At 44.2% G+C, this 22,241-nt stretch overlaps 1 protein-coding gene across 1 annotated transcript in view; it reads left to right on the forward strand.

The window, feature by feature from the left end:
- Positions 1 to 22,241, forward strand: part of MAP2K4 (mitogen-activated protein kinase kinase 4) — an 85,717-nt gene that overhangs the window by 30,679 nt on the left and 32,797 nt on the right. The window contains exon 3 of the mRNA XM_065735103.1: positions 14,495 to 14,669. Within this exon, the coding sequence (XP_065591175.1) occupies positions 14,495 to 14,669 (175 nt within the window). The remainder of the gene's footprint in view (positions 1 to 14,494; positions 14,670 to 22,241) is intronic.

The raw sequence follows: 22,241 nt of genomic DNA on the forward strand, positions 1-22,241 counted from the left end.
TGTAAACTGCATCTCTCAAGCAAAGAAACCACTGATGAAGAGGGAAGACATTGTGCCAGATTATCAGTTACAGCCTGGGTGCTTGTTGGTGCTGAGGTTTTGTACCTTGGGAAGATGTATATGGCCATTGCATACCCCGTAAAGGTGCTACTTTGGACTTCCCTAGGGCTTCCTTCTTGGTTTGAGGAGTCTCAGGAATGTAAGAAACTATTTTTCAGTGGAGGAAATAATTTTGGAATCACACTAAACCAAAGGCAGAACTTAGCTTTTGTGAGCAGGGGAGATGCTGGCTTGAGGGGAGCTGAAGTCCAGTGCTTGTTTGGATTCCCACAGGAAGATTTCCTTGGTGAGTGATGTGTGCTATCAGACTCAATTCCTTGCTACTAGACACCTGGTGTTACTGACATCTTATCTGGAGGAACAATTTTAAAGACTATGAAAATCCAATTGAAAGATGAGATGTTATTTAGCTGTGACCAGTGCTTTGCTGTTGCTTTACATGCTGGGACACAGAGCACCCACTATAACACAGTGAGGACCCCCTGTCCCTCTTCTAGGAGAATGCTCCCAGTGCTTCTTTGCTCCCATAAGTGGAGCTTTTTGCTAATACACAGTTTGTGCTCTGGAGTGTTGCTTCCAGAGAACGTAATCCTAGGTGACATAATCCCTATAAGTAGAGAAACTTGGGATGGGTCCCTAAATCTTTGTCCAGCCCATACTGTTTCTTTTCTTTCACACCTGCAAGCATTTTGGGACAGTGTCTTACAGTTTGGTTCTCAGGTTGGGACTGCACCCTCTAGGAGGTGCTGCCATGGGCTGGGCTTGGAGCAGCCAAGGAAAGCCCAGTCACACGGGGCAAGTGGGAAGGGAGGGGTGGGAGCAGGAGTGACCTAGGAGAGGTCAGCAGCTTTGAGCTCTGCAGTGTCATTTCTGCAATGGCCTTGGAGCCAGGAGATGCTGGGCACTAGTAGCTGTGCCTTTCCTGCTCTGTCTTTATGTAGCTATGGCACCCAGGGACAACTCCTGTCTTTCCCCTTCCCGTTACCTCCTGCCAGCTGTTCCAGAGTGTCAGGTCACCTTTGTGATGGATTTGGACAGGGATAGAAATCAGAGATACCTTTTTAGTTGCTGCAGCTGAGGGGTATGTTTCTGTGAAATCTCCCTTCTTGGTGACACTGAGGTGCCTTACTGCAGCGGAGTGGCCCTGCAGGTGGCTCTCCTGTGGAGATTGCTGAGCTCCAGGATGAAGCATTCACAGCAAGACCAGGGCAGGGGGTTTGGAAGGAAGGTGAACTGAAGGTCTTGAGGGTGCGTGTGACTAACAGTGTGAAGCTGCAGAGAATGTGCATCCTGTGTAGTCTAGCTGTGGCTGTTAACACCAAGTCTACATTGTAAGTATGGAGAGCCTGTTCTCATCAGGGTGTTCTGCCCATCCTGTCTGCAGGGTATCTGGCACCACTGTACGCATAATATAGTGTATGACCTATACAGAACAAAGGAGGAGTTGAGCCCAAATTATATAGATTAAATTGAAAAATAAAGTCTTTCAGAATTACTTATGTAAAAATAAAAGCTGTATTTTGAACATTATGTGAAGCACAGCAGTGTCTGTTCAATATGATTCTTCAGTTAAACCATCTTTGGAAGGTAAAATTCATTCTTGAAGGGATGTAAGTGCTTTACGTACTGAGCTGAGGCCCCAAGGCAGGGAAGTGTACGGAGTCTGAAAAGCATCTTACCTTTTACCTCCTCTGTTCTGTGTCTAAGTAGGTTTTAGGTCACAAGCTGAAATAGGTATCAAGGTGTAAGTTCTACAGACCTACCTGTGACTGGTGTCTCTAGCTGAAGGGAGACACAAGTCGCACTGAACTGTGCTCCCAGGGCTGTGCACTGGAGAGCTGCTGGCACTGCCTGTACTAGGCTGGCTCTTGCTGGTGTCTGCTGAACTCGGTTTTTAACCTGGCTGTTGGTGATTTATCAGCTTTCTGGAAAGCATTGTGCTCGTTTGATAACACTTGATCTGGATTTCAGACTGCAGGTTTTAGTTCAACCTGCTAGCAAATGAGCGTGCATGGAGAATTTTGTTTAGCATCTGATTTGCAGCATGTTGCTTGCTGAGCATCCTGACTGCTATCTGGGAAGTTCGCTGAGTTTTTGAGGTCATATCTTTAGAATTTCAACACAGAGCATTGCGGTTTTGTCTGGAAAGGTGTCAAGGTTGGATCACTCTTTTCTTAATGCTCACAAAACCTATCTTCTGAACTGTCAGTGTGTTGGACTCCATGGCCCTACTGTGGCATGTGGGCATCTTCATGGATGCATCATGGCTTAAACTTCCATAAGTGCCCTGTGGACCTTCTTCCCCTTGTGGTCTGGAGAGTCATACATGCTTCCAGGTGCCCCAGGAGTGTGTTGGCAGACATTTGGTTTAGAACTTTGAAGCTGGGTACTTCAAAAGCAAATTGATTTCCAGTTGCATTTCAAACTCTGCTGCTTCCTTTACTTCTGTGTAGTTTAGGGACTGTTTTTTATTCCTGGAAAGGATTTTTCTGGCTGTCCTGAAGTCTGTCTCAAGTGTCAGTCCTTCTCTTTCAGTCTTCTCTTACGTTTTTCCAAACCTTTCTGACGTGTTTCAGGCACTGTAGGTGGACAGTCTGCACCTGGCTGAGTTCCTTAGGAGAACTTTGAGAGTTTCTACTACTTGTCCAGAAAATATTAAAAAACAACGTGGAATATGCTCTGTTGGCGTGTTCCCTATTACTTTTGTGAAATTTCTTGTAAATAGTTCTGTCTGTTCCCCATTTATCTCATAGTTACTTCACATCTTTACTGCTACGTTCTGATTTCTTTCTGCTGCATGATACCTTCTCATTGCAGGGTGGGATGCCTGGAAGCCTCAGACATTAGGTACCTAAATCAAATACAGCCTTATCTGGCTCCTGTTACCATAGCTTCTGAGAGCTTTGCATGCGTTCATCAATTTGACTTTGCAAACCTAAATGGTTGCGCAAAGTTCTGTTTTGCAGATTGGAAGCTGGAGCATTACGTGATTTGGGAGAAGTGTGTGACAAAGTAGTGAGTTCAACGTGGATTTCCTGATACCATATTGTGATTCAGGGTGTAACATCTTATTGCTTGTCTTGTTGCTGGTGTAATTAGAAGCTATGGTCCTGGCTTCTGTGTGCATGTGGCAGTAGCCAGAGCTTGCCTGTTCAGGAGCAGGATTTTGACCTTGTAGCTTTGGTGCTCTCTTCGTGCAGAGTAAAAGTGGTGCTTTCTGGTGTTAATGTGGTGGTCCACCTCTTCTGTGGTACAGAGGAGTGATGTGAGAGGTCAGGAGGCTGTGAGAGTGACAGTTGTGACAGTATTTACTTTGCATGGTCCCCATAGTTGGCAGGTACTGCCAAGGGGTGCCCAGCACTATGTGTGATGGGTGTAGAAGAGCTGGTGGCTGGCAGCACAAGGGAGCAGGAGGTTGGGAAGACTGGAGCTTCTACACCACAGGCACCTGTGTGGGCTGCTGGTGGGGGCATGGCTGTGGCATTTTCTGTTCACTTGCAGGCCCTGGCAGCTGAGACACAGACATCTGAGGCAAACTTAGGAAATCTCCGTGAATTTGCGGCATCTTCTTACTCAAGGCCTGATATCTAACACAGTTGCTGTCTTCTTAAGTGTATTTTAACTGGCAGCATGGGTGAGGGATGATGGGAAGAGGGACAGAAGGAGAGCTGCCATCACCTGCTTCCTGTGAGGGTGTTTTTACTGATACCTTCTTCAGTTTTCCTGTTCCAAGGACAGCTGTTTGGTGTGTAAGAAGTGTCTCTGAAGACTAGTAGTTGATGTTTTTGGGGCTTTTTAAATTTTGGGGGGAATTTCTTAAATTTGCTGTGTGGAAGAAGTTGAAGCATTTTGATTTGATAGAAGTTGGAAAGTTGTCGTGTAGAGCAGTGGGGTAGTAATGCTATACTCGAGGACTTTATATTCACCATCAAACCTGCATCAATCTGACTGTGTATTGGCTCATTAAGAGGATGTGCAGAAGAGCACAGCTGGGTGATGGTCTTCCTTGGATCCAGTAGGTTTCTTTCCAGTGAATCCCTTCTAGTGAGATGTGCTGCCTACCCCTTGTCTAGTAAAGTAGCTCCTTGAGTGACCAGATCCTTTCCTGAGATTCTTTAGGGGTCATCATTCTCAACTCCATGTGCACTTGTGGCAAAGCAGTGTGCTCAGGACCACCCTCCAGCTCTGAACTGTTACTCTCCAGAGCCCAGAGGAGAGCCAGGCTGTGGCCGTGTTTCTTGTTTAGTCAGCTTGGCTTATAAAACTGAGAATAAGGTGGATGTTCTAGTAATGAATTTGTGTGGTCTGATGAGGAAAGTGGTTTGAGAAAATATCTGTTGTCCTCACCATTGGAGGGTTTGAAATATTCCCCATAGTGTTATGGATTTGGAAGGGCAGTGCCCTTGCTATGTTTGGCAGGAGGGACAAGGCTCTTCTATTTAAAAACAGCTCAAGATTTCAAAAGTACTGAGTGTTTGGTGTGGTTTAAGAATTTTGATTGTATTTACTTATTCTGATTGTATCCTAGTCATTCAAAGAATGTGCTAGGTCTGGCTGGGGCAGCAGCTGTGGCACCAGTGTTTAGTAGACCCCAGGGACTCCAGTTACAATTCCCTTCACACATCAGGAGGAGGGCATCTGGTCCTGCCTTACTGGATAGCTCGCACAAAGATGTAACAACTGTGGTGCTTAAAGTGAAAGCAGGGCAAGAAGCTCTTCTGTGCCTTTTGTTCTATTGTGATAATAGAAATAAATTTTTCCTTTCCTTTATCAGCATCCCCTAGCTATGGCAGCAGTGCACGTTTGTGAGCCATTTGTCAAAGCTTGGTGTATGGAAAGCTTGGTGTATGGAGATCTTAAAAGCATTCAGCACACTTGCATATCCAGATCTTTTCTATAGACCTAGAGAGAAGGTGGGAGCTTTTTGATTTAGAATTTCCTGAGGCACCTTTTTGCTGTGTGCTCCGTGCCCCAAGGTGTCCCTAGGTCCTGTGGAGCTGCACCATGTGGGGTCTGAAGGGAAGTTAAGTATATTCAAATTCCCAAGTTTGTAAGGTATGTTCTGCAAATGCAGTGACAGTTTCAGTTAAAATTTAGCCAGGTATCAGGAGATACTGTTACTCTTACTTATATAACAGATCAGAGGCTGTAGTATCCTCTTGGTATTTATCTTTTTCTTCTGGAATCGGGTTTATTTGCTATGGATCAGCAGGGACAAGTGTTCCATCCTGTGTGCTTTACAGATAAGTCTCCTGGAACACAGACCGAGTCCTGAGGCTTAAGAGAGCTTAGACCCCCATGTGCCCTCCTTCTTGGACAAAAACAGTTAACTGTAAGCTTAATGTGAGCAACTTGCTTGTGTTTGGAGAGGAAAATGTGATGGAGCAGTCTGGGCTCACATGCAGTTTATACTCTGATGTGGAGGAAATCATTCCAAGCGAAGTATCTTAGCTCCATGTGCACAATCCATTGAAGCTTTGACCCAAGCTCGGGTGGGAGAAAATCTCCAAAGTGCCTTACTTTGCACTGTTTCCTGTAGCATTTCCTGGATGCTCACACATCCCAGCGTTCAGCCTGCAGATTCCTCCAAATCCCAACTCTGCACATCTGCATCTTCTGCTTTAGTGCAGAAGCACGTAGGTGTCCAGCTCAGTTGTGAGTTTCTGCTTCTGAGGTACACTGCTGTGTTTTCAGTCTTGCAGTACTGGACATCACTGCCTAGTTACCTTTCTGGAGCCAATGAACTTTATCTGTGCAGATTATTATGTAAAATATCAGACTATATGTGTATATATGCACCTATGGACCCCTCAGTCCCAGTTGGCTTTTTTTTTGGATAAATACCAGTAGTTATTAACAGCTTGCAAAATAGGACATTGCCTACGTTCATATAAGCTTAATGCCTTTGTACAAATGGTTTCCACTGTATCATACTGATGATGTATCTAGCCTAATTCTCTGTCAGTGTCGGACTTGGCTTAATGCAGGATGGTCAGTCACAGTCTCTTTTTGCTGTTGTGTGTGGCAGTGACAAATGGCAGAAAGGATTTTATCTGCAAACTGTGAGTGTTCATACTTGTGCTTTAAAGTTTGACTTGACCCCTCCATTTCCAGATGTGGACCTTGCAAAACATATCCTTGCAAGAAACCACTTGAAACAGTTGCTGTTGAAAGCTTTAGAAATAAACTCTGTTCGTTGTCATTCTGTGTACTCAGGATTATGCTGCATTTCTTCAGAGCAAAGCCAATGTACCTCATCTCTTTGGACATCAGTCTCAACTTTTTACTGAAGTGTCTTGAATTTTTCCTGGCTATAGAAAAGTGGACTGAGTTTTTTGCTGTGTGGGTTCAAACTGAAGGAACTGGTCAACCTTTCTGTCTTACGGAAACATTAAGGAATGAAGGCAGTAGAGTCTGCAGATTCAGAGACTGCTTCGACTTCATAGTTCATCATCATCAGCTAATATTTTCATCTTTTGCATAAATGAGTGGCTTTCAGCATGTACCACAAGGGACATCCAGATGGAATGAACAGAGCACACCCAAGGAGAACAGCTACTTGTAGAACTCGTGTAGAGAACGTGGCTGTGAATCAGATGGATATGATGGAGGAGGGAATTGGCCTGCAGGCCTCAACTGGTTTTGCTGTTCTGTTTTTGTTTGAGGAGCTGACTTCTGAAAACAACTAACTGGATGGATGTTCTTGCCTCTTTTTGGGACAGCTTCTCCATCTTGGGAAACTTCAGAAAGCCTTTCTGCCATGGATTATGGTGGCCCTAAACTATCTTCTTTTTGAGCCTTACTTCTTTCTGAAACATGTTTGGAGTATGTCTCGATGGCAGTCGCCCCTTTGTGCCCAGTATAACTGAAGCCTTTGCAGACACAAGTGCTCATCAACTGGGAGTGATTACCTCAAACACCCTGTGTGAAGGTGGTTGTCTTCTCTGAGGGGTTGGGACACTTCTCTAGAATCCACTTGGGCTTATTTTGTCTCTCTGATGTTCAAGGCAGTTATTTCATACTGGTGAAAGTTGGAGTGATTCTGTGGACCATTGGCCAAAGTCAAGGGGAGCATCCTTACAGAACTTAGAGAAAATAGCCTCATGGCTCCTGAGACGTAATGGAGAATGCCATGTCCCACACAGCCATTTTGGAGGAGGCCAGATTTAAGATCTTATATTAATGTTAGTCTTTGGAGCATGGGGACTTTTGACTGACATTTGTCTTTGCTGGCATGTAGGAGTCTTACGTCTTAGCTGAGGGGCTCTTTGAAAATGCAGATCACGTTTGCACTATTTCATCTTGTTATGAGCTCTCTTTTGGTCACAGGACTTGTCAGATACGTCTCTCTGCGAAAGCAGTCTTTGTCTTGCAGTTAGGTAAGCCTTTGTCTTCCATCTGTCCTTGTCTGCTACAGGAGAAAAGAAAAAAAAGTTCTGGTAGGCACAGCTTTTCAGAGTTGCAATAAGTTTCAGGTTAAGGCATGTTTTTTCCACCCAAATATTTCCATCCCAAATAGAAAATAATCCTCGATGAAGGAATGGTAGGGCTTTTAGCTTTCCTAGACTAAGGATGGGATTTTATAATGGAAGTTTAAGTTGAAAAAATTGTTTGTTTGGAGTAATTGAAACTAAAGAGTTCTGTGTGGTTGAAATAACATGGTGCTCATTACCTAGCGCTCTCGGCTGTTACCATCAAGGAGCTGGGTGGAACTGAAGTATGATTTGCTGACCATTTATAGATAGCTGCAGCAGTCTGTGCAAGAATTTGAATGCTTGTTCTTTGTATCCCCTACAGAATGCTTATCAGGAGCCTGTCTCATGGGAGGTACTGAAGCCATTCTGAGTTACCAGGCCCTCATGTCAGACAGTGAGATAGCAGAAGCTGGGAAGTTTCAGAAACTCAAAGTTCCATAACCTGATTTTTGTTCTTAGACAAATCTTCTAACAGAGAGTGGTAATTAACTTTGGGTTGATCTGTCAGTTATACACCTCTTAAAAAGAAAGGGTGTGGCTGCTGAACATAAACAACAAACTTGTTTATTAAGAGATAAGATGAATGATGAGCCCACCTGGGAGTGACCACCAGTCATAGATTGGTGGATCCAGGATGGAAGGCAGATTACTATAATTACTATTGTTTAGTAAGTTCTGCTTTAGAGATGACAAGAAAAATAGATGATGCATGTGCCTTGAGGCAATAGTTAAATGAAATGATTTGTATTTTTAATCATAGTGATATTACAACCGAAAATTGACATTGCTTTAAGAAAACAGATTGCTTACAATTTAATATGTTAAAATAAAGGCTGAGTTATCACATGCCTCTGCTGTCTCGTTGCTCCCAACAAGATAAGGTTGTTTAGGGGATATCTGGAAGAAAAATATATAGCTAAGTAATTTTATGTGCTAACCACTCCATAGGTAGTTTGACTAGTTGAGTATTGTTGTATGTTATTGTGTCATGTGATAACAGCACCGTGTTTTCCTGTCATTTTCACATTTTCCTGGCGGAAGTGATACACAAGCAACACTGGGTAGTAATCACATTGTCCCGTTCAGTTTCAAAAGGAGAGAAGCGGACCTCATCCAGAAACTTTCCAGCAGGCTACAGTAAGCTTAAATATCTGTTAGCCATTGTCAAATATTTCCATACCTACAAAAATGGCATCTATTAAAGTAATGGAAATTGTCTTAGAAGTAGTGTCATTCCATGACTGATTTTCATGTTAGTGATATTGCATCTCAGTATCATTTTACAAACTATTTTAAGAAATGTATTTGGATTCCTTTGATTCTCACTTATGTGCTCATGCCTGTGTTTCCTGTTCTTTCACGGGAAGCTGACAGGCTCAGGAGATGTAATTTTTCTGAAGAGTAAGCAGTCTCTGAAGAGTTGTTTTATTAGCTCAGGTTTTCAAGTGTTCTGAAATGCTTGAGTCCAGTATAGGCTTACGAGTACATGGCTGTGCAGCAGTCAGCACATGTGCTACAGTCTGATGTCCAAGTCAGTGTGGGGTTGAGATTAATGTGCTCATTTAAGTTCTCAACAGGTTTCACCATAATGAATTGAGAGGTTCCCTCTCCAAACAGGGCAAGGTGAATCAAAATCTGTTGTGACTCATTAAGCTCCCTCAGTAAACTACTATGAAATATTAACATTTTACAAGCCTCAGCCAAACTCTCTTGAGCTGTAGAGACATGGATGTGTGTTGGGCTGAGTCTCAAGCTTTGTTTGTATCTTTGCCTTAAAGTTTTGGAGGAGCAGAGAAAGACTGAGCAACACTAAGTGCGAATTTTACTGCTCCATGAAAGTGAGCAAGTGTGCTTTTGGCTTTGAACTGGCTAGGTCAGAGAAGCAAAATTACATTATTTCCCTCCTGTGATACATTTTCTGTCTCTTCTTCACATCTAAAAATCTGTTATTAAATATAAGCGATGATCTAAGCTTCAGGACAGCGTACGTGGGTCAGACCAGAACCAGCTTGGTTCTGCCCCTCTTGAAAGGATCTCCTTTGCCTGCCTATGAGCTTGCTTCTTGCACAGATAGATCTTCTCGACTCTCACAAGAAGAGATTAGTGAGAGTACCAGTGTTTTCAGCCTTTCTGAAAAAAAACAAAAAAACCTGAGACATTCCATTTAGAGATTTTCTCCAACGGAATTTAAAGTAGGGTTGTTTTATTAATTGTAGCCTGCAGAGTATGAAAGCAGCTTTATGGATAGCAACAGACTCCTAGACAGAAGGTACACAAGCTCTCTAGGCTATTTGTAAGATTTAGCAGAGATGTGTTAGCTGAAGTTATAAGTCTTATTTTTACTGTGAACAATGCATAGCACATTAAAACTCTGCTCTCTGTGTGGAAGCTTTTGGCTCATTAATCTTGGTGGCTACAAAAGAATCGTTGGTGTTGGACAAGACCTCTAAGGTCATCCAACTGTACACCTGCCAACACTGTTGCCTACTGAACTGCATCCCTAAGTAGTACATCTACCCTTTCCTTAAGCACCTCCAGTGACAGTGGCACCACCACTTTCCTGGGCAGCCTGTTCTAATGCAGTAATGCTTTTCCTGAGAAGAAAGTCTTCCTAATATCCAGCATGAAATATGACTATATATATTTATATATATATTTGAATACGTAAGTTTTAATAAGGTACTTCCTTAGGCAGACTTCTGAATAACAGGTGATCTGACTGGATTTCTGACTCTGCAGATCTGTTTTGTTCATGTCAGCTATAATGTTGAATCCCTCAACTTTTTGGCTTGTTCTCTCTGAATCCCACAAAACTCTTAGGTAGGTAAAACAAAGAGCTAGCAGAGAAGATAGTGCATCATCCTTCTGGCCTTGCTTTGTATCTAATAACCTTCAATTTTGACTAAAAATCATATATCAACCAACCTTTCTCTGCTTCTCCCCACAATCCTTCTTTTTCATGCCAACGAAGCACTTATTCTAAAAAAAAATCTTGCATCCCTGCTGTGATGTACTAATAGCAGGGCTTGGGGAACTAACAGCCTGTCTGAGAGAGCCTGAACACCTCTGTGCTTCTGCTGGGGCTCTCACAGGACCCTACCTTCCCTGCGTGTGTCCGGCCCACGGCGCGCAGCACCGTGTCCCCAGTGTGTGATGCTGTCCTTGGCCCAGCTGTGGTGCCTGGCGCCAGCAGTCTGCGTGCCTGCTGCCAAGCTGGGCCCACAAATGGATTTATTTCTGACAAAGGGCAACTGTTTGGAGGAGTTGTTGTCTTGCTTGGTGCTCCTAATCCCTGGAATAACTGCTGTGACAGGCATAGTGACTGTCTGCGGTGAGACCCATACGTTGGTGCTTTTCAAGTGCGGGAATCACAACCTCGTGAGCCTGGGATTGCTTTATTTCTTGCCTTTTAAACTTTCAGAGGTAAGGCAAAGTTAGAAGCTCAAGCCCTGGGAAAGCCACCAGGACCTCTGGTCCCTCAGGTGCATGAGTAAATCCTACTTTTAGCTCTGTGAGGATTACGTGAATCTGGCCATCTTCTCTAGCTTTTTTGTGTGCAGTTTGAACAATAAAAGGCAGCCCCATGAGTCCAGTGTAGGTACCCTGATCATTTAAAGAACATCCATATGGTTCTGCCCACCATTCCCGGCCTTAGAAAGGTTCAGATTGCATAATTTAAAGAAATGAAGCAGTAGGAGTCCTACATCTGCCCACATCTGTGCAAACTAATGAGCACAGAGCACAGTGCCTGAAGGCAGGCTTGTTGCAGAGGCAGGAATTGCCTGTTAATTACTTCTCACCTTTGCTAGACACTGCTCTGTCTGGTTTCTTCTCTGATTCCAAGCTCAGGATTTAGGCAGGGCTCTTCTCTTATTACTTTTGGAGCATGTCAGCCCTCTGGATTTGCCTATGTGTGTGTATCTGCAGCATTGCAAATCCAGTAATGGATGTACTGTATTGATGACGACTTTATCCTTGTTGCTTCTATCACTTCTACACCAGAAAACTCCTGATTTACGTGAATGCTGCATCCAAATTCTAGATTTGTGTTTTTGAGCTGTTTATGTGGAAGTATGGAGTTTTGGGGTGTTTTTTTTGTTTTTTTTTTTTTGTGTGATTTATAGTGGAAGCTTTCTGTTATAAAGAGCCATAATCTTTTGATGCTAAAGGTAATCATTGCATTCCAGTTATTGACTCTTAAGTCAGGCTGTGCTGCTTAAAGGAAAACTGCATTGTTCACGTCTGACAAATTATCTAAATAAGCAAAATCTATATTAAAATGTCTGTCACTGTCAAGCTTGTCATTTGGTTATTTGATCATTTCCCTGAGTACTCCTAAAAGGGAAGGAAAAAAAAAGGCAAAAAGTCTGACTGCAGCACAAGACAGATGGCCTCATAAATACGTAATAGAAATTAAGCCAAGCTACAACATACGAGATTTTCTGGGTGAACTGTGCCAGTATGTCTCGTTTTAAACCCTGAGGTTCCCCAAAGCTTTTCTGCTTTGCTCCAGAACATAGCTGTGGAGGGCACTCAATATGAACCTGAGGGGCTATTACCTGGTGCCCATCTTCCTCCCTGCTGCTGGGAACAGACATCTCACAGCTGCAGGAAAAATGGTGAAGATCTGCTTTCACACTGCAGCTGGGGAGAGACACACTGCTCCTGTGTGACATCAAGATAAGGAGTTCAAATTTGAGTTCTCTTTTGATGCTAGGTAAGAAGAGCAAAGTTTCCTAGGCAGAAAAACAGACAGATGTCAGACTGCAGACAGGCTTAACTGCTTTTCCAGAATAAACCACATCAACATTTATTTTTTTCTTTAACTTTCTGAGAACTTTAAATAGGCAGTGTTGTTGCAAAATGAGATGGAGAGGGCTTGCTCAGTCTTGTGTTCCATCCTCCTGGAAGCCCCTCCTTTCCCATCCTCCCCCAGCAGGATTTAGCTCTGCAAGATGTGCTCCTTCTGCCCTGCAGGAATTGCTGCATCCTTCCTTTGCAGTCAGAGTGATTCCTGTGCTGCTGACAACATGGAACAGTGGAGAAGTTAGGGGATAACTGGTGTGGTGTGAGCTGTCTGTGGGACAGCAGGCAGGGCCAGAGGTCATGTTTCTTTCCTTTTAATTTTTTGTCTTCTATATTTTCTTCTTTTCTTTTCTTGTTTCTTTACTGCCTCACTTTCATTCCTTGTTCTTCAGTCAGTACATTTCAGGGAGAATGCCATGCAATGCAGTGTTTCATTCCAAGGAATCAAATGCACAGCAACTCACAGAGCACAAACTGTGCTAGGGGAGGGATGCTGCCCTCTGGGCCAGGCTATGCAATGTCAGGGTGTTCTGCAGAGTTGTTTTGAAGAAGTGAAGCCAGCGGGCTCCATAGGGAATGGCAAATTGAAAATCTCAGGTTAGAGAAGGGGAATGAGCAGGCAAGACACTGCTTAGAAGTGGAAAGAGGAGCTGTTTGGTACCAGTGTTCATCGAACAGGTCAGGGGTTCAGGAAATGCAGCTGCTCCAAGCCCAGGAAGTGCTAAGCTTGTGTTGCAGGGAGGTCCGAGTGCAGCAGATGAAGCATTTGAACCTCGGTTGCACCAGCAGATCGACCTTTGATGGGCCTGACCTCGCTGCCCTCACAAAAGCTGGGTTCCAAATAAAACCCAGGGGACGATGGGGCTGCCAGTGCTTCCTGCTGGGTGCCGCTCACAGCTGCTGATGACACATGCTCCGTGGTGTTCATCATGCCCAGAATCGGCAGTAATGTCCTTATTCCTCTGGCTGGTGAACTTGATAAGCTTTTGTGCATTTGGTCAGCTACTTCATGCATGTTAGGCTGGAGCCTGGACAAGCATGTAGCTGCTTTGTCAAATGCCCAAGTGAAATGAGCAGAGTCAGAGGGATGGATTTGACAGAATCTCCCTTGTTTACGGGGTGGTCAGAAACACCTGTTAGCCTCAATATCTGTGTGGAGTCAGTGTGCCCTGCACTGAGAGCTGTCTTGAATGCTCTTAATGCTGCATTGAAGTTGGACACTCAGACTTCTAGCACACATCATGACCAAAGATGTGTGATTCATCTCATTAATTAAAAAAATTTTGCATGGCATTTTAAAGTGAATGGTGTTGAAAATACTTGTGCATTACCTACCAAATCAGTAACGCATTGCTGCATTTGAATGAGTAATTGGAGGCATCTTAAAACAACTGTTGAACTCCTACATCCTGGGGCACTGTTCTGCTTCTTACCTGGACAAAGCCTGGTGACTCCCTTAGGCGCAAGTTTTGCCCAGGAGCACTAAGCTGGGTGTTTGGTAACCATGCACTTGAACAGGCACTTTTTTTCTGTATGTCACAAACAGCGTGTATTGTTTTTTACAGATAGAAATCATAGGCTCTTCATTTGTTTTTTGGGTTTTTTTAATAAACTATTGCCTAAAATGTTTTAAAAATAAATTGCAGTTTTCCATTAAGAGCATCACTCTAAAATCCCCTTGTACAAACAAATGATCTTGCTCATGTTGAATAGAAATCCAATTAAAAGTGAGACTGGAGCGTAATGGTGTACAGCAGCAGAAGTTGGGGGAGATGGGGCTGGGGAGTGCTCTTCAGCCTCTTGGTTCTGCATGTTACCAGATCCTGCTTTAAGCCTGAGGTATTTTGTGCAAAGCAGAAAGAACTGTGTAAGTGAGTGACTAGAATGACTCTAATATATGAGACAACAATGAATTTTATGGCACAGCTGAAGAAACTTATCATTAATTGAAGCTGTGAGCAAATGTATGTCATTTTTTAATAACATTTTCCCTCACCCCTGCACCCCCCATCCCAACCAATATCCCTCATAGAGTCAGATTGTTGCTGTAGACTTTGTGAACCCCTCTCTTCTAATGTTTAATCAAGTGCTGAAAAGAGAAATTTACAGACTATTTAAAATGTGGAAAAATTGCTTCCCAATATTTTTGACAGAGAGAGACTGAGAACACACAGCATTGAATCATCAGGAAAATTGAAGATTTCCCCTGAACAGCATTGGGATTTTACAGCAGAGGACTTGAAAGACCTTGGAGAAATTGGACGAGGCGCTTATGGTTCTGTCAACAAAATGGTCCACAAACCAAGTGGGCAAATTATGGCAGTTAAAGTAGGTGATGCCCATACTTACGTTTGTACTTCAGTCCATTAGGGATGAAATGTGATGGAGAATTAATGTTCTTCCATCGAGCACCCATCTACTGCTCTTTTCTATTTATTTCCAATATAAAGGCCGCTTTTTGCTGAAAATGCATTGTATAATGGGCATATTGTCAAGTGATTTGTGACGCTCTTGTAATTGCTTGTGCCCTTTTGAAAATGCCAATCAGGAACTCACTGTTTTCAGAGGATCGTGTGTTTCTGGAGTCTGATAATGGGGCATGGGCCTTTCACCTCTGGGTCACTGGTTCGGATAGGGCTGAGGTTGGTTGTAGGCACAAGCTGACATCTGGCAGCTTCTTGGTGTCTTTTGTGAACTAAGGTAGTGATGTGAAATTTGCTTTTTATGTAAGCATGTGCCTGTGGTGTAGCAATTGACAACCTCCTGAAGAGGAGCTGGAATGGGGATCTTCCAGGGAGTGGTTTGCTCTTGCTGATAAATGATAGTGTGTATTTGCTTTGTGCTTACCATGCTGGATCTGCTGTGGAGATGGAAATTGCTGTGGATTGCAGGACTGCCCATTTTCTACTTTACGTTGCCCAAAACCTCACACTGGAAGCATGAACAATACGTGACCTCATTTCCTAGCTGGGTCTTGTGGAGTAATCTTTGTTTTGCTGTAGCCGTGCTTCTCACCAGGTGTTTCTGAGGAGCTGCTTGTCCCTTGAGCCTGGGCTTGGTGGACAGCTGCCATTCTCTCTCTTCCACGTCCTTTACTTTGCTAGCTGCTAGCTAATGACATCAGTCTTTTAAGTCTGCTGACGATATCAACTGTAAGTGCTCCAATGGCTCATGTGAAAGAGCAGAATAGAGCTTTGAGCTTTGTAGAAGTTTGTGCCACTCTCTTTTTCAACTCTGTCTGTTTTCTTGAGCTATTCTCTGATCTGATCAGGAAACATTTGCTTCTTCTGGCCTCATGTGACAGGCAAGCAGGCCACAGCCCCAGCTCTAGCTGCTATGAATGTAAATCATACTTGTTAGAAATGCAGCAGGCTACTGGAGTAACCACCGTCCCTTTACTTTCTCCTGTAGATATTGACATCCTTGTAGGGGTGGGATCATCGGCCAGGCCTCGCAGCTTTTTGGATCACAGTGCAGTGATATGGATGTTCCAATGTGTTTTTTTAATCCCTCCAAGTCCTCAGTGGAGCTAGAGGCTGCCTGTGGCTAAAGACCTATTTCTTTTAGTTGCTTTTGCTGGAGTTGCCAGGTGTAGTTTGCAGATGATAGGTTGAAAACCGCTGATGTGGTGAGATGATGCCTGGGCACCTTGAGCCTCCCATGCACAGTGTATGTGACCTGGCAACAGGTTTTGCTACTGTAATCATGATGACTGTAGGTCTGAAAAAAGCTCTGCCTATAGCTGGGCAGGTTTGTGACAGAGCTCTGCAGTAGGTACAGCTCTGCTGCAGTAGGTGCTTTGTTGGACTGGCTCGTGTCACCAAGAAGATGTGTCTGCTGGCACAGAAATTCTGTTGTCCCAGACTATGTTTGCAAAGGGATTTTCTGAATGGTAGCAGAGTGTTGTCAGTGTGGAAAGGCTGCAGTGCAGGTACAGTTCTCACCTGTGAGGTGGAAGGCTCCAGTTCTGTTCTCTTGCTCACCATTGGAGGTGGCATTGCACAGCCCATTGAGCTGTCTTTGCTGAGGGAAGAGAGGTGTGCTCAACCTCAGCAGCTGCTGGGCATGATGGCTCACTATTAAGTAAATAAAATCTCGTAGTTTTTTGAGATTTGAATTTTGACGTGTCAGAGTTGCAGGCTGGGATGATGCCACCATGTTTTCTCTGAGCACGCTCCCTGTAGGGCACTGCTGTACCTGCTGCATCTTTCCTCGCTGGAGGGAGGAGGGAAGCTGGAAGCTCTGGGCAGCTACATCTAAAATGTTACCAGTGAGGGCTGTTCTGCACTGCGGATGGGGATAAAACATGACTGAGCAAAGGAAAATGGTTAGGTGGAATAGCATATGATATCTCCACTGCAGAAACAGCTATTCCAAAGCTTGGATGGTGCAGTTTCAGGTGAGATTTCAGGACAGAGCTGATTTGAGACTACCTGCTCGTTCATTCCAAAGCACTTAGCCTTTCAGTCTCAGATTGCTCTTGCTTTTGGGGCAGTCTGTGTTGTGCAGTAACCTGCTCTGTTCCATTCTGCTTTATGGACCATCTGTGTTTGAGGCCATCCATCTCCTGCTCTCTGTTTCCCCCAAGCCTGTTGTTTCCTGCTGGCTTATAGAGCTGTTGCCTTCTGAGGCCCCAGCTCCTCATCTGCCTTCAGGTAAACCAGCTGCTCACTATAGTCTCTCCTTGTTATACAGGCCGGAACTTGATTTATTCCCCTTCAAATAGAAGCTCTTCCATAAGAGAAAAAGCAGAGAAAATGAATGATTGAGAAGAAACCCTGTCAGTCTAGTTCTGATCTAAGTGACTCTTGCAGCTTGGTGGTGTGGCACTGTACTGTGTGCCTGGCCTCGATGACGCTGAATTTCAAAACCAATGTCTCTGGTTATTTGGTGGTGCTGCTGTGCCTGTCCACTGCTTCCCTAAGAGCCGATTACAGCAATGCCAGGGCAACAGGCACATCCCTCAGGAGGAGGAAATAGCTTTTTGGAGGTTGCAAGCCAAAAGTTGTTGGCTGTTGTGTACTGACAAGTGAAACACAGAGAGAGCTCCAGAAGCTGCTGGTTAGATGCAGAGAAAATTGCTGTGTGAGCCTCATCCAGCTTCTCCTTCATCCTCCTCCATCACTCTGCCCGTGTCAGGTTTCTGGAGCAATCAGTTATCTTATACCCCACTTACTTCTGGCAGGATCAGGTCCTGTTTGCGGTTACTGTCTCCAGGCCTCATCCCCTTGCAGCTTGTCAGTTCCTCCTGCGGACAGGTTCAAATCCTGCTTGTTCCACAGGCATGCTTCAGTTACATAGTAATGACCAGATGGAAAGTTTATCTTTTCCAGCATGTTGGAGTTTCCAGCTCCTGCTGCACCCAGACAGCCTGGCAGCTATGGGCACTCATCCTGCACACCTCTCAGGCCTGAGGAAACACAGCTGCTGTATCAAATCTCAAATCCTGTTTCCACTCCTTCCTCTGGCTTTTCCTAGCCTGTCATGCTACTTTCATGGTACTTTGCAACCTTTAGTTCCTTCAGGTATGGTTTACTTTCACCTTCTGCTTTCTCTCTGTGTGGTGCCCTTTGTTTTCCCTGCATCATGTGTGCTGCTGTGCTCCTGAGCTCCCCAGGCAAAGCTCAGGGGCTGCCCCTCCTGTCTCCACTTCTTAACACAACAGTCTCCTCTCCTGTGGATGCTGAAATAGTACCAAAACAACCTGAGATGTGCAGGTGAAAGCATAGTTGACCTTATTTTTCTTCTTTTATGCAGTTTGGCCTGATCAGCTAATATATGGATCTTGGCATGTGCAATCCTGGGACCTCTAACGAGGGTGTCCTGTTGCTGCCAGGCTCTTGGGTGAGACTGAAAGCTTTCATCTTGTACTTCAGCATCAGTGGTAAATCATCATCAGCAGAATGTACTTCTTTATGTCACTGGTGTGAAACCACTTCAGCAAAGCTTCAGGCTTTTGGAGGGAGAGGCTTTGTTGATGAATTCTTGTGCCTAGTTCTGCTCTTCCCTCTCCTTCAGTTTTTGTTGTGTTGTGCCCTTAGAAATAAGTATTTAAATAACAGGAAGACATGATGTGTCTCTGCAGGGCAGGCTGGAATAGCAGGACATGGCTGCAGAAAGCTGGGAGCTCTGTCCTTGCCTACAGGCAGGCGGTTACAAAATTTGCTGTGTTGCTTTCCCATCCCCTGCTCTCTGTCCCATTGAAAGCCTCTTCCCAGGCACATCAGGAAGGGTGGGGGGGTTGTAAAAGAAAGAGGAATTGGTCTCAGGGGACTTACATCCGATGTTTTTTCATTTTTCTCCATGAAAATATTCTACTTTTGCAAGATGGAAAGAATTCTCTTGTTCCTTAAATCCCGTTTATCTCACAGGTCTTCATAGAGGTTCAAAGTGCCCATTTGCTCTGGGTCAGCAGGCATTGTGATCTTCTCCTCACTCAAAAAATTCCTCTTCGTTTTCTTGAGAATTTATTTGCATAAGGGAACTATTCCTTATGGGAAAGAAAACAGCCCATTTTTGTCCACTGCCAGCTCTGTGCAAATTCACCATTACAAGGCCAGTTTGTACATTAACTCTGTACCTCGTTGGCAGGTTTCTCTTCTGGAGTCCTTCTTTTCCTTCAAGTCAGTATCTGCCCTGGCCCACATTTGCCTGCAGCACCAGTTCTCTGTGATACTGCCTTGCCCAGCTTCCAAGTTTCATCCAGCATTCTTTGGTCTTGTTTCTGGTTTCTTGTTTGCTCTTCTGTTTTTGTTCATTCTGTGTCAGTCTGTAAGTCACTTGTGAACAATCTCCCTGCAGGGAGCCCTGGTCTCTTCTTGGGATCTGCTGCACTCTGACTCTCTTCATCTTATTGCTGAGGCTTCACAACACATGCTGCCCCCAGCCCCCTTTGTACCTGCCCTCCAGTATCACCATATCTTGTTGTCATAGCTGCCCTGGGGGCTGTGTGTCTTGTTTGTGAGTATACCACACAGCCGAAGAACCAGATTGTCTTCGTCAGGTCAAAGTCCCATTTTATTTGGGTGAAGTGGTTTCCTTGGGGAGCTCACCAAGCAGCAGAGGGTTATTTCTGTCCTGAGGTTTCCTTTAAAGATTGGTGATCAAAAGGAGATGTTAAAATACCCTTGTTTTCCTAGATTGGTATAAAAATACATAAATGAAACATCCCCCAGTCTGAATTAATTCTAGGGGCTATTGTCACTTTTGGAGCATGATGCTCTGCTTACTACTTACAGCCCAGATAATACGTAGTGTGGGTTTTATTAACCACAGTGTTAAAAAGGCCTCTTGAAGGCTAGGAGGGTTTCTTGTTTGAAATGTTCCCAAGGTAAATAATCAAACATTTGACATAGCCAGTCTTTAACCTGTGAAGTGGTGCTTGTGCCAGCCTGGAGCCCAAGCACAGCGGCAGTGTGAAGGCACAGCTCAGGCCCCTACATTCCCTTGCAGCCTCCTGAACCACAGCTTTCCAACAGTAGGAAACACCTGAAAATATTGTCTTCAGTGCTGGAAGCTTCTACCAGTTTCTTCCTTTTCTAGTTCTCTTGTTTTGAACTGGCTGAAAGATGTGCTGTCAAGGACCTAGTCAAACGGTTTGTGCTTCACTTGACGTTGAGGCTTCTTGTAAGGGCCACGTGGACAAGTCATGGCTTTTCCATCAGAAATAGCTACCCCTAGGGAGTGAGCTAACTGTGGAGGGGGCTTTTGTGTCTTCAGCCCTTGCAGTTTTCCACTGCTCCAGAAGGGACAATGATTTTCAGTTATATGCCAGAATTTTCTGTATCTTGCAGTATCTGTATAAATCAACCTAACTGATTCAATCTTTCTTTGCAATATTATGTAGTCTAGTTTCCAGTTCTAGCCAGCATCTTCAGATTTTGTTGGTTTCCTGTTTTCTGCATAGCCCAGAGGTAGTTTTAACCAGTTTGCAAATGGCTTTCCACTTCTGCACTTATCCTAAGAAGTTCAGAAGCAATTCCAGGATCAGATGGGTAATCAGAGAAGCTGGCAGAGGCACTGTTTGGGAGTACGTAAAATCCAGTAGGATGTCAAGCCTATAAAACGTCTTTAAAAGACCTTTGTTCTTCCTGGAGGAGTCAGTAACCTGTGAAGCCATTTCTGGTTCAGAGCACAATGCCTCTTTCACATCATTTTGCCCTGTAGTCAGTCCTTACTCTCTTATCCATCGCTTTAAAATGGGTGTTTTAAGTCTTCCCTTGGCTTTCACAGGTTTTCACTGATGGCAATCCCACGGTTGAAATAGGTTGTTAAGTATCAGGTGTCCTTGAGAGCAGAAGTTAAATATGTATTTATACCTCTGTAATTTACCCATCATTTCCTGGATGTCTGATAGCTCTCTAAGATGACACAAGTGGATTAAGTTCAACCAAGGGGCACATTTCTCTGACCTTCCTGTTTCCCACATGATTACAGAAGAGGAGCATTAGGATTTTTGTGAGCTATTTTTGTGGTGTACATTTCCATTCTTGGCATAATTAGATACTCTCCCTGAAGTTGACTACTTATACTTACAATTTATTGAGGATTTATTGTTTCATTCATCTGTTTGGGTAGTTGGCTGAGAGCAAGGGAAGGCTATTCCAAGCCCTGATATTAAGATAGGGTGGAAGCAGTGAATGATTAAGAATTAAAAGGAAATGGTGAGAGCCTGAGTCTTATTAGAGAAGATGGAGACTAGTTGTGATCAGTGAAAGACCTGACATGCCTTTTTCATTACTAGAAGTGTTTTGGATGGGCAGGTGATTGTTCTTGTGCTCAGCAGCATGTGTGCAAAACTCCCTTTCAGCCCTCTGTTCCTATCACCCTGCAGGTAGCCCAGCCCATCAGGACACTGTCAGGTGCCCCTGCTGGGCTCTCTGCTCTGCTCTGTATGCAGGACAGCGGTGTTTTTCCTCTTGGCTCAAGGAGCAGGTTTTCAATTTGGTACTTATGGCTTTTTTCTTCTTCTTCTTCTTCTCCTTTTATCCCCTTTTTCCCTATTCCCTTTCCTGTTTCTCAGCTGGTTGCTACCCACTGCACCTGAATGTTTTTCTGTGCATACTGGGGCTTGTTAATGTCTCTTCTGTTCTGGGTCTGGTTTGTGGTATTTTCCTGGTTTTAGGTTTAAGTGGTCCAATCTACACAGCATAGCTTAGCATTTTGCTGCTAATGTTGTCCAGAGCATAACTTCCAGAGCTTGTTTCCGATGTTAGAAGACTTTATCCTAACCTGATTTTGTACTAAAAGAGCTGGAGAATGTACTTCTGAAGTGTTTGTTGCAGTTTGAGGCCAACAAGAAACTGCTAAAAATGAAGTTCCCTATAAGTCTGTACTACAGAAAGCCCTCCTTCCTTATGTAGCTTGTTTGGCCATAGCAACTGCATGCAGTAAAGTATCCAGGCTGAGATCTGTAAGACTGAAGACAGCTGAGACCTGTCCATCCCATTAAATGGTGTTATCAGAATGTTGCCTTGCCTTGTGTCTTCCTTTCCTGCCATTTTCCATGTCCTTGGGAGAGTGTGTCTGTGGGAACAGCTGCAGTGTCCTGCTGTGGAGTTGGATAGTGGGTCTTCGTTTCAGCTCATGTGCTATTTAAGTAGTGGTTGCTGTTGACTTCAATTAGCTTTTGCTTCTCCTTTCTTTTGCTGGTGAATGCCTGTTCCTTAGCTGATGAATTGAGACTGCTGGCATGCAACAGACTCTCCAGCTAAACAAAGCTGTCTTTTCCAGCCTGGGCTGCCCCCTGCTCAGTGCTGTGCTGCACGTTGCCTCTGATTGTTTTGCCCTCATTCTGAATTTTCAACCCCGAGTCCCCAGCAGTCTTGGACCCTGAAGCAATGTTTGTTCAGGAGTTCATGCTGGCTTCTCAAGTTGTCCTTTGGGTGCTGCATCTGCATG

Source organism: Cyrtonyx montezumae, unplaced genomic scaffold, assembly GCF_038088225.1.
Source record: "Cyrtonyx montezumae isolate F1298 unplaced genomic scaffold, pur_monq_1.0 scaffold_19, whole genome shotgun sequence".
NCBI lineage: Eukaryota > Metazoa > Chordata > Aves > Galliformes > Odontophoridae > Cyrtonyx > Cyrtonyx montezumae.